This window comes from Zingiber officinale, chromosome 7B (genome assembly GCF_018446385.1).
Source record: "Zingiber officinale cultivar Zhangliang chromosome 7B, Zo_v1.1, whole genome shotgun sequence".
NCBI lineage: Eukaryota > Viridiplantae > Streptophyta > Magnoliopsida > Zingiberales > Zingiberaceae > Zingiber > Zingiber officinale.
Window position 1 is genome coordinate 101,096,560 of NC_055999.1, and position 12,312 is coordinate 101,108,871.

At 36.8% G+C, this 12,312-nt stretch overlaps 2 protein-coding genes across 3 annotated transcripts; one reads left to right on the forward strand and one right to left on the reverse strand.

The window, feature by feature from the left end:
- On the forward strand, positions 1-8,238 carry LOC122006538 (meiosis-specific protein PAIR3-like). 2 transcript variants are annotated; one of them, XM_042562082.1, is made up of 9 exons: positions 1-176; positions 1,693-3,405; positions 3,562-3,706; positions 6,519-6,582; positions 6,681-6,830; positions 6,892-6,950; positions 7,118-7,252; positions 7,653-7,744; positions 7,914-8,238. In XM_042562082.1, the coding sequence occupies exons 1-9, from the start codon at positions 168-170 to the stop codon at positions 7,983-7,985; spliced, it is 2,439 nt and encodes an 812-aa protein (XP_042418016.1). In that variant the 5' UTR covers positions 1-167; the 3' UTR covers positions 7,986-8,238. The 2 variants fall into 2 exon arrangements, 1 of the variants encoding a protein (XP_042418016.1); XR_006118713.1 differs by lacking the exon at positions 7,914-8,238 and having other exon boundaries at positions 7,110-7,252; positions 7,653-7,743.
- A 635-nt stretch (positions 8,239-8,873) lies between these two features.
- LOC122006539 (F-box/kelch-repeat protein SKIP11-like) lies at positions 8,874-11,090 on the reverse strand. Its single transcript, XM_042562083.1, has 2 exons — positions 10,865-11,090; positions 8,874-10,693 (listed from the first exon to the last, which is right to left on the reverse strand). Exon 2 carries the CDS (start codon positions 10,504-10,506, stop codon positions 9,214-9,216), a length of 1,293 nt encoding a protein of 430 aa, XP_042418017.1. The 5' UTR covers positions 10,507-10,693; positions 10,865-11,090; the 3' UTR covers positions 8,874-9,213.
- Between the last annotated feature and the right edge of the window lie 1,222 nt (positions 11,091-12,312).

A 12,312-nucleotide genomic window follows, 5' to 3' on the forward strand; every position in this document is an offset into this window, starting at 1 on the left:
ACGAGCAGTAAATTAAAGAAGCTCGATGTAGAAAATCATTGGGGATTTGATGAGTCGTTTTGGAGGGAAACCAGCCGCCGAGAATTATAAGACCGCATTTGATTTGAGAAAGGGGAGTAGGCGGAGGAGAACAAGTTCGTGAGCCAAGGGTTTCAGATCCGCGATCGATGAAGCAGGTGTGTGCGATCTCTTCCCCTCTCTTTTCTTTTTTCCTTCTCTGTGGATTTGATGCATCCGATCATTATAGATCCGCTGCGCTTGGCTCCTATATTGCTGGTCTTCGTCGAATCTATGGTCGAATTCAACTTTTTCCCTTATTCTAGATACTCTGCGCATGCCTACCGAGCCATGTTATTTCTAACCTTGATCTAGATTTTAGCCACCTTGGTGTTAGTTCTACTTCAAGACTGATTTAGGATTTGCCTAATTGTTCCCGTTTTGACAAATTTGGTTTCTATACAGAGATTTTAGTTCCTTGTGAAGGTCTAGGACCTAATAACCCAAGGTTACTGAATCGGGCTTTGCATCTTATATTTTCAACTTATCCCTGATTAGGTTTTGGAGGGAAATAATTCATAATAGATGTGAAAACACCAAAAGATCTATAGGAATGGCCTTGGAGAAATTAGTTGAGATTTTAATTTTTATGGCGAAAGATTACTTGACACACTTTATTCTTATAGCTAGAAACTGCTCAATATTTTTGTTGTTTTCATTCTAATTTTTTGTTTCTTGCTGGTAAATTTGCAATTGATGGTGAATTTTCTCACCATTGTTTGATTGCATTGCCGAGAAATTGTATCATAGTTCTTTGGTTTTGATAATAATACCTGGACTCACATATATGTTGAACATATTGAATGTGTTTTACATTTACAGCTATTTTTCATTGTATTCTATTGTGTGGTTTCTCACCAACCTATAAGATGAGACACTTTTGAGTTTTAAAAAGTCCAAACTCTTGTGCCTAGAAAAACGTCGCAATTGTGCTATACTAGATGAGACTAGTTATTATCTATTGTGTTTCTCTTGCCTGATGCAATTATTTGAACATTAGCTATAAAATGGTCAGTGATATCATGTAACTAAAGACGGTAATCTTTCTTGTTTAATTGATGCTTGTGTGCACCTCAACTGTGTTTTAAATGGCATTATGCTTGCTAGTTAAGGAGATAATAACTAGTATGAGATAGGGGATTTCTCATTTTTGTGGAAGGCAAGCTATTGAAGTACCAATCTACCAATACTTTCAAGGCTGAACAGCATGTTAGTGAAGTGGATCGCTGTTATCTATACAATAGATTGAACTTTGGAACAGATAGAGCAGGCCTCTGGCTTGGCAGACTTGTGTACAATAAAATAAGGTAAGAAAATACAAACAAAGTGTGGCTGTCGAAGACGATGATTCTAGATTTGCAAAGGTGATAAGTTTCTATTTTTTTTTTGTGTTTTACAAAAATGAATATATAAAATATTGAGATGCATGCTTGGAGAAAAAATCTTATCACTCTCCACGTTGTTTTTCTTCTAAATGCAGATATAAAGCAGCATGCTATAGCCTATAGGACTGTTTTTGCAGCTTTAATAGATTTCTTCAATGGCAAAATTTTGTCTTCTTAAATATATTTAGACAAATTAAGCTTGTTTATTTGACTATTTTGATCAATTCAAGTGTCAATTGGCATCATATAGGCTGGATCAAGTGACTGTCGGAGCTTAAGCAGCAACCATTATGATTATAGTCGATTTCAAAAAATATCCATTGGGATTACTGTTGATAAGTGCCCAACTGTAGTGTCTGAAGCAACAAATGGAAAGAGGATTGCTATGCCTGAATTCAAGGGAAGGTTTTCATCACAGGAGAGCACTGCAACAGCAAACAAGGGATCTTGTTTTTTTGAGACATCCAAGCCAGATGGAATTCTGACTAACAGTCATTCGAAGGCTTCAAAAAATTTATGTACAAAAATGTTTTATGAGACCCCAACCATGCTGGAAGGTAAATTGTTTCCTGAGCATATTGAAGAGGTAGATATTGAAAAAGTAATGCTCAAGAATGTAGCGTTTGTTGTTCCCAAAGGAGTCGAGACAAATGAAGCTGAAAAATCATCTGCTTGTTTCTTCAAAAAATCTTTACTCACTGAGATACCCACTTCACAGAACATTACTTCTTTTTCAAACCAAGCTTCAGCATTCGAGTCAAAGAATGCAGTGCATAAGAAAATTGCTTCCGGGAAGAGACTACAGATGGGTGCAAAAACTGAAAGAAAAGAAGGATTTACTTCCATACAAGAAATGCAAATGCTACACGACAAAATGGGTTGTGAACAACCAAAGGAAGTGGATAAGTTCAACAATGAAACACTGAGAATGAATTTGTGGGAGATACTTGGTGAGAATTCACAGCGCAAACAGAATACGAACTTCTCAAATCCTGAAGATAGAAAGGAACCTGGCAAGGATCAATTTGCTATGCCTTCAATGACTGAACAGATTATGAAAACACCAAAATCTGTAGAGGAAGAGACACTTAATAGAAATCAAAGAGGGGATCTGCTAGAAGAAAAAATCGTTGCCAAACAGAACTCAGATACTATTGATACTGATTCAGAGAGTCCAAATGGAGTTATGAAAGAGCGGATCACATGTCATTTAAAAGGAAAGAAAGCTCCATTTATAATACCTCAGAAGTTAAGAGAGGGGACAAAGCGCAGGAAGATGCTACCGTCCTCTTCCAACACAGCATCTAAACTGAAGATGGGAGAAAACAATATCTTTACTTTTGATGAAGAGGGTGTGAAAGCAGTATGTTTGAACCGACATATTAATGGTTGCAACAGGAAAAGGAGCAAGAAGAAAAGGAAGACATCTGAGCATCAGAAAGTCCAGATACCTAAGAAAATGGTTTTGGCCAAGAATTTGGAATTCACGGAGAAAACAATGTTACCTTCTGACAAAGTGGCACCAAAGAGAAAGACAACAGGGCCCTCTCCGCTACCATTTCATAATGAATCATACAACTCCCAAACATCAAACAAACATGCAAATGAGAATCATCACTTACATTCTGAAGCAACTAATACTTTGGTCACTCCACCTGTAAGAAACAATGTAGAATCTCGAGGACATTCTGACTTACATAAGTGCAATAGGGATTCAGGGGATCATGATAAGAATCAAGTGACAGTTCATCTGCAAGAACGGAATGAATGTCCATCTATGGAGGAATTTCCCATGCCATTTAGTAATTTCCAGAGCCCAACTTTGAAAATGGGCACAAGTCCATCAAAAAGCAAACAATTCAGTGAGGACATTTGCACCCCTATGGCATCTCAGGGAACAATTGCATCGAGAACATTTTCTAGATCAAATTCAGATAAATTGAATTCAACTCCTTCATTTTGGGTATCCTTAATCTTTATTTTTACCAAGTTCTTCAGATCACTTCCAAATTATTCTGTGCTTGCATCTGGAATGTTGATTTTGTTTCTATTGCAATAATGCACACCAAGCCTAGAATTTTCTTCCATATTCCCATTGGCCTACCTTAATGTTCTTTAGGATAAAAGCAGAGAGATTAACAATTCAGAGAATTTGCTGTTTCCACATCATGCAGAAAAAAGAAAATCCCCAAGACAGACTTTTCTGACTTCAACCAGTAAACATGACGCTAGAACCCTTGAAGCAAGTGATTTTTCTAATAAAGGTGGTTAACTTTATGCTATAATTTTGATCATGATTTCTAATTCCATTGTGAATGCTTACCTTTTACTTATCTTAAATGATAAACTATCAAGTTAATATTTATTGCATATTGCAACTTGATTAACAATTACTGATGATTGCATGCTCACATGTTTAAAGTGGATAGTGTGCTGATTGGATTGATGCAGATCCAGAGTCGATAGTGTTCCACACTAGTGGAAATGACATGGTTATTTTCTGATATGTTCTTTGTAGCATATCTGAGAGGTTAGGTTCCATTGATATCCTTATCTCTTAAAAGAAGTTTCAGAACACTTATCCTGATAATTTACTGATACTAGAGGAATGTATGTTAACCCAATCAAAAGAAAAGGCATAGGTTAGATCTTTTATCCCTATGATTATCCATCTTTAGCCTTTATTTTCTTTTCTCCTCGGTTGTAACTTGTAAACCCTTTTTATACGAAAATAATTAACAAGATTGAGTTGGTTTTTTGTTTTAATAGAAACAAATATTTACTTTTTGAAAAAAGCTGGGTTTTTGTATCAATATTTTTAGAATACAGATTATTTGAGCAATATATACTTGAGACTTAAGTTGGAGCAATCATCTCGAATATAGTTGCAAAGACTTCAAACATGAAGTTTGAAGTATCTACTTATTTTTCTTTCCTTTTATAGTGGATACAGTTTGATGTCTGTTCCTACTCATTATTCTGAATCATTTATCAGAGGTCCCTCACATATATTCTACTGTATACCAATATCTGTCCCATGATGATTATCTGCAGTTCTGTTTGAACCTAAACATCCAAGTACTTAGCTTGAATTATTTATTATTTTGTTCTTTGGATTGATGTTTGAAGGATCTACTAGGTAGCAAGCAATATTTCCATTTACCTTTTCATTCTTATGCTGTCTTCCTGAATAGGGATGTAAATGAACCAAACGGTTCGCGAGCTATTCGGAGCTCGATTCGGTAAAAAGCTCGTTCGAGTTCGTTCGTTTATCTTATCGAGCCGAGCTCGAGTTCGATTTCGTGCTCGACAGTTTTATCGAGCCGAGCTCGAGCTTAAGGATATTCGGCTCGTGAGCTCGCGAACATGTTCGTTTATAGGCTCGCGAGCCAAAAAAAACGAGTCTTAAATCGAGCCTTAAATCGAGCCTTAAAACGAGCCTTAAACGAGCCAAAAAAACGAGATCTAAAACGAGCCTTAAAATGAGCTCTAAAACGAGCCAAAAACGAGCTCTAAACGAGCCCGAAAACGAGTCCGAGCTCGCTTAACGAGTTAGGCTCGTTAACTTTGATAATCGAGCTAATAACGAGCCGAGTTCGAACTGTTCGCCAGCCTGATAATTCTAAAACGAGCCGAGCTCGAGCCTTGTGATAAAAGCTCGATTCGAGCTCGAGCCGAGCTCGAGCCCGAATATAACTTAAACGAGCCGAGCTCGAGCCTGATACTGTTCGGCTCGGTTCAGCTCGTTTACATCCCTATTCCTGAACATTGTCTCTCTCATTTGAATACTGTAATTCAAAATCACAGAAATACTGAATGGGTCAAGTTAGCCTGAAAAAGTCCACACAATTTTACACTCTACATTCTGGAGAGTGCTTGCTGGCTGTTGATCATCAGTTAAGCCTAGCATATTGCAATAGAAGATTGTTTGTACAAGGCTGCATATTTTGACCTTATGCTAAGGCCCTAACCCTCTTTAGCTGTTGTGTCGTGATTATATGAGTAAGACCCATTGCATGCTTTTAATATTCTATCTGAACAACTTGAGATGTTTAGTTAGGAACTTGTTGATAATCAAATACATAGAAGGTGCAATCGGGGCATCCATGGTTCAAATAGAATCAAACCAAATAAAGATAAGCCAAATCCTTATATCTTTAATTTTTTCTTTCAAACCAAACTGAATAAGGGTACAAACTGAACTATCATCAATTGAACTTATCAGATTAGTTCGTTTAGACTGAATTAGCATAGTATTCTTTTTCTATGAAAAATATTTTATAGCTTTAACACTATAAAATTCATATTTACAACTAAAGCTTTAAATATCAGTTATAAGAAACATTCAAGATTGGTTACAAAGAATAATTTGTATATAATTTAAGTTATTTATCACAATAGTAATTGAGAAATTAAAGGTTTAAATTTATTTTTTACTTTTTAGTGAAAATTTAAAGAATAATACTATATATTAGTTTTCATGAATAGATATATGAAAACATTACATATTATATTGGGTTTATGGGTTCAAATTAATTTTCCAAAAAGAAACCCAAACCTTACCAAATTGTATAATCAATTCATTAAATCAAACCAATTTAATAAAAAATCAAATGAAATCATATTTTTGAGTTGAACTTAAAAGACACAGTTCAATTTAGTTCTGGTGAATTGGAAAGGTAGAAAAGTACATTGTACTTGTCTAATTGCTTCGGATATTTTAGTAAATTTTACATTCTAAGAAGCAACAATCAGTCTTTGCATAATATAGGAAACATTGTTATTTAGTTTATGATTTTACAATTTGTAATTTTGGCAACTTTTGCCATACTTCTTTCTGCTACAAAGAGAGCTGTCGCAATCCATTTGCAAGTTACCGATTATCTGAAGAGTGGTCGTCACATGCTGATAGTTTTCATAAATCTCTTAATGAATTTTGTCAAAGGAAAAGGGAACACACTTCGGAAGGGAAAACATTATATCAAATTAACCTTGCTTCTAACATCTCAAGTAAGGTCGTTTCACATCTTTATTAACCAGATGCCATAACCAATCTCCCTGTTTACTGTAATTCAGAAACTGATGAACTTACTGGAGCATATAATGTCCCGAACCAATATCCAGAGGGCAGCTTAGCTAGGTATAATAATTTCTAGTACTAAATGTTTGATTATTTGGTTATTGATTATATATATATATAGTTGTCTCATCCATTTCCCAATTTTTCCTGTATACAAGTGTTATGTGCCAATTGGCATTCGTTCTGAAGGAATTCAAATTCAAGGTAAGGTCACAAACTTCCAAAAAAAGATCTGAGATACTCTCAGCTACTGGAGAAAAAATACATTCACAGTTGGAACGTGCTCAATCTCTTATAGAAGAAGACCTGTAAGTTTTTACATTTACATACATTTATTGGTGAAGGCCTCATCATGTTTATTCTTTGCAGAGGGAAGTTTCTCAACATTGGCAAATCAAAAATGAAATCCATGGAGTCAAAATTTGATGGTATAATTAAGACTTCATTTGATGATCTGAGCTAACATTTCTTGCGCCAACTTTAGTGTTCTTCTGTTTCACAAATCATCTTTTCATTTCTCGTCTTATTGAGATTCAAATTCAAGTTTCTTGGTCTTCCTTTCTTCATCCTGAATTGATTCCTTGAAGTGGTACAGAGCAAAATGAGAGACTTAAGTTCATTCATAACACATTTAAGGAAGAGGTTGGTCAACACCTCCTAGGCTGCAAGAATACTCTCGAGGAAATCAAAGCATATAAGGCAGAGCTAAAAGTTGGTTTGGATCGGCAAAGTAAGTATCACTAAAAAAGCTTAATTAGTTAGTTGCTGTTTAGCTGAAACCCCATATTTGCAATAGATAGAATGACTGACATTCGAAGTTTAAAAAGACCTAATTTCCCCTCGATGCTAAGCCACCAAGAAGGGAGACATTTTAGCCTGTTGTTGTAGACTTTTGTGGCTTCAAACATTTTTCATCATGTATAAGATCATGAATCACACAGTCAAAATATTTGAGAAATAATGTGCTTCTGTTATTTCTTAGTTCGAAGTAGTGATCACGTGCTTTCCTTAACATGCTTAGAAACACATTCAGCATCCTCCTCCTGCTAGTTCATTGACATATACGAATTTTTATATTCTAAGTGTCCTCTTTCATTTTTAATTGTACATTTCTTCTTGTATATGAGCAGAGGCTGCGCATAGAAAATTTCTACTGCAAGTCCAAGAAGAAATAGAATCTCAATTACATGACGCGGAAACAAAATTAGCTGCAATCCACCAGGTGAGTTGTTCTTCCTATTTTGCAGCATCACACTATACGATGCTCGATAGCATCTTGTTATTTTGTGTTGAACTTGAACTAGAGCTAATAATCAGTTTTCCATCTGCAAAGCTCAGATTCACAAACACGAATGCATGGCCATTTTTTTTTTTTTTTTCTTTTTTTGCAGGAAGCCAACAAACACATGAACGGATTAAGTCTCATAGTGAAGGAGTGGATGTCAGAGGTTTCAGTCAATTGAACATGCACACGAGAAGCAGATAGATGACAGGAACCCTTCTGCTATTACTAAATGCGCAGGGTTTGGTGAGGAAATCTGATTGCACCTGTCTTTTTTTTTTCAGAATCTTTCGGAGTAGATTTTTCAGATTTTTCTTATTATGCAACTGTAGCAGATTGTTTATCCATCCTATAGTTGAAATACAGTTTAGACGAACACATTAGATACAAATCCCGACAGATGCAGACACTACAACTCATACAGGTAAATAGGATCAAATGTGTTTAATTCATTAATGATGTGAGATTAACTTTTCTTTATATTTGGCTTCCACTTTAGTCTTAGACGAGATCCTTTGGTCCTATCTGCCTTGGTCCGTTCTTGGACCAGGGGCAGTGATTGGAGGGATTGAATGACCCTACCTACTCCCTCCAATCACTGCCCCTAGTACAAGATAACTGATCACATTCACATCTCTCAACTTGTCACATTTTAAAAAGAAATTGCTAATGTTTTTTTTTTAATTTTTTAATAATAATAATATTATTATTATTAACATTTTGACGAACATGTTTAATTGAACATTTATGTTAGTTGAGTATACAAGTTGATTTAATCAAATGAATGGCAGCTTAGATAGAAGTTGCCACTAGGCATATGTTTCTATGTTAAAAGACTTTGAGCAGAAAGACTGATAAAAACCTTAACTTGCCTGTTCGATCTGTACAGCAACTGCACCAGGAAAAATAAAAGTAGTTGTGTAACCCACACATAAACCTTGAGATCGCACAAGAAGTTGAATCGTACAAGTAGTCGTGACGAGTAAAGTATGCATAGTATGGTGAAGCTTCACATTGGGGACATTATTCATGGAAACAAAGAAATTAAACTACAAGAGGCAAACCAACATCAGGTGAAGTCTTGTCCTTTTCGCTTCAGATATGCCACCGAAAAATATCTTATCGAAACAAACTTGATCTATATGAGGGTGGGTTTACTTGAACTGGGCATTTTGTTTGCCTCGAGTTATTAACTGAACATATTACCATCACGTTCAGATAGCCAACATGCTTCTAAAATGCAAAATAAATCGAGGTGGTACTCACTGTGAGGCAGTACCACCGAACCTCTGTGGTCGTTCAATGGACAGCAGAAATGCTAACTGTTTTGCCAGGAAATTTGACCTTCGGAGAAGGCAAATGCCAAATTGAATGCTGTTGTTTATGAAACTCTAACAAGCTCAGTGGAATCAGCAGCTCATGACAGCACAATTGTAAACGAAGTTGCCTGATTCCTTCCTAACCATCAACTTCCATTCAGGTTCTCTCTCGTTTGGAATCCAAGAATTGATCTCAATTATCCCTGTATGATATTCTCTTGGCCCTCCGATAACTATCAGTTTTTCACCACATGCACGGAATGCAAGCCCCCAACCATTAACCGAAGCAGATCGCTCGGGTAACTGTCCGAGAGTTGACCATGAATTGCTTTCCTTATCGTACTTCCTGACCACATTGACATTGTCAGCATAATGAGCTGCATAGAGCACATTGTTCACCACGGCAAGCAGTGGAGGTGCACCGGACGCACCATTGAGGCCATCAGACATATCAGAAATGAACCTCCAAGAGCAACTCTCAAAGTCGTACTCTTCCCCGCACGTGAGCACCTTCTTGTTGCCATCCATGCCGCCTATGACATAGAACTTACCATCCATGAAAGCCCCCGAACACTTGCTCCGAGCTTTAATCATACTCGGCAGGGTCACCCACCTCTCTGTCTCAGAATCATAAAGCTCCACAGAGTCAAGTGCCTCACCGCAAGCACTCGTGCCACCAGCAACAATAGCCTTCCCTCCAAGACTAGCCGATGCAAACAAGCACCTAGGCGAGTTCATTACTACTCCACGAGACCAAGAGTTGCTCAAAATGCTGTATCGCATTACAATGTGAGAATTTATCTCCTTACCAAAAACAAGGAGATCAGTGCCCACAGCAAGGGACTCCTTATCAGAGTTCATGAAACTTCCAGTAGGAGGCATTGGAGGAAGACGAAACCATAACCCGCGGTATGGATCATATGCCTCCCATTCAGTCAGGCTGCAGGAGAAATATATCCAGTGCTCGGAGATACCCATTTGGCGACGAACTTTATATAGTTCTCCAGTTTGGATCAGTGACCGGAAGGAAGTATTAAGGGCCGCCACAGTGCCATAATAAGACCGGGAGAGATGGAGGAGGCAGTTCATTGTCATGTCCTTTCCAAGAGGGTTGATCAACATTCTTGAATCATTAGAACAGTCTGCATCATTGCCCCGGCAGCTTAAATTGCGCTGCACATCATCAATACTAGGGGTTTCAGGATGCTGTGGAAGCTTGTTCCCAATTCTGCTTTGCTCGCCGTCGTCAACGTCGTCTGCTTTTCGGAGTTTCTTGTTGCCTGAGGATCCAAGGAGACCATAGTTTATGCAATCCCAACTCGAACTTTGCCCGGAAGAATCATTTAGCACAAATGAGATCAACTCCGACTTGTCTTTCAACATATCTTCCAGGAACTAGTATCCTTAACCTTTCCGATTATATTGAAGAAGAAGAATAAAAAAAGTTATTCTTCTTCAGATTAGAAGCATATGAGATGTCAAGAACAAGTATCAGGTTGAGGAAATTGATCAAAATCGAATCTTTAGCGTCGTTCACGAGCTCGACGACCAGAAGGGCCGAATTATTGACCTAGAAGAAGAAAAAGATTGCAACCTTCTTATCGAATCACAGAAAAGTACCGAGAAAATTATTCAAGCAGAACCTATCAACGCGGAGACAAACCCAGCCACAAATCAAAGCTTTTCAAGACGCAGTAACAAAGAAGAAACGCCAGGAATCGATATAGACCTGGATGCTTACCCCCAAGTTCGGTTTTTCCGCCTTTTCAGACGGACGACTTCAGATCCCCAAAAGAAGAACGGCGAGGAAGAAGATGCAAGCTTGCGACTGGCGGCAAAAGGGAGGAGAGCAAAGTGGGCTTCTTTTGGCACCAAACCCCGTCGCCTTCTGCAAATCTCGGCTTTTTATCGTTCGCCGGAAGCCATTCGAGGCATTGCATTGCATTCGCGATTTGCACACACTTTAATTAATTCTCTACTTTTATTTATTTATTTATTAATTTGATTCTTGATCCTTTCCATTTTTTTTAATTTTTTTAATTTTTTAAAAAAGATAACCCAAATGTGTTTTTTCTGTACCGTTCTTTAATGGCGGCACATTGTTTAATTAATCTTGAAAGAAACGCCTCAAACCCTAGAAAATCCAAATCAATGTTGATTAGAGATCTGGTTTTTCATATTTGCACATGTAATTTATCCACTTTTGCAAAATACCTCCTTCAAAATGTCTAATTACTTCTCGCTCATAAATCTTGTGAGGCCAGGTCCCCTCCTTTCTGAATAGATTAACCCAGCCCGGATAGTTCGAATCTCATCTACGTAAGACATTTTCTTTGGGATAAAAAATTTAAGAGGTTGACTGTTGGGTAAGGAGTCACTTGTGTTTTTAAATTTATTCGTAGTTAAGTCTTAAGGTCTGAATATACAGATTATCTTACAAAAATTGTAAGATCCAAGTATGCTCTCGTACAAATTTACAAAATATGAAAACAAAATTTAAACCACATCTAATGATTTAAATCTTAATTTTACGAGTACGGTGCTGCGATAAAACACTTAGAGGAGCAATAAAAATATTACAACTCAGATTCCAAATTAGATTAATATCTTGGAGGTTGATTTTTTGAATGTGCCTAAGTTTTACTTTGCAAATATTCGATAGGTAAATTAGAGAACACTCTATGCCTTCAAGATTAATCGGACGAAGCTTAGACACCTGCCTTATAAAAAGAAAACATAGATAGTTGGAATCGATGACTCACTTAGGTTTCAAAGGGTTCCTATCACAATCCAAAAGCCTAAACGTATCATATGGACCAAGCAAACCATTGGATCACTCACAAAAGGTTGATGATGAGCTTGGTAAAACTCGAAAGTAGTAAAAGATAATCTATTTAATGATGGAGCACAAGTATAGATACAAAGTGGTTAGTTAATGCATATGCCACATGTTTAGTAGATTAATTAGTGTAGTTTGCTAATTAATTAAGCTTTAACGCCCATTAAAAAACAACATGTCACTTCTCATGTCATGTGCTCAATTTTCTTTTCTTTGTTTTTGAACAATGGGTGTAAAATCTCATTTTACCCTCTGAAGATTTGTTTACTTTTTCTTAAGTACCTAGTATATTTTACAACAATCAAAACTCTTAAAATTTTTAAAAAAACTTATTAAATATATAACAGTTT

Bases quoted from the DNA above. Each gene is read 5' to 3' on its own strand.
- LOC122006538 (XM_042562082.1), top strand. The intron at 3,707-6,518 runs GTGGTTAACTTT...ACTGTAATTCAG, and splicing joins AAGTGATTTTTCTAATAAAG to AAACTGATGAACTTACTGGA. The intron at 7,745-7,913 runs GTGAGTTGTTCT...CTTTTTTTGCAG, and splicing joins AATTAGCTGCAATCCACCAG to GAAGCCAACAAACACATGAA.
- LOC122006539 (XM_042562083.1), bottom strand. From the start codon at position 10,506: ATGTTGAAAGACAAGTCGGAGTTGATCTCATTTGTGCTAAATGATTCT.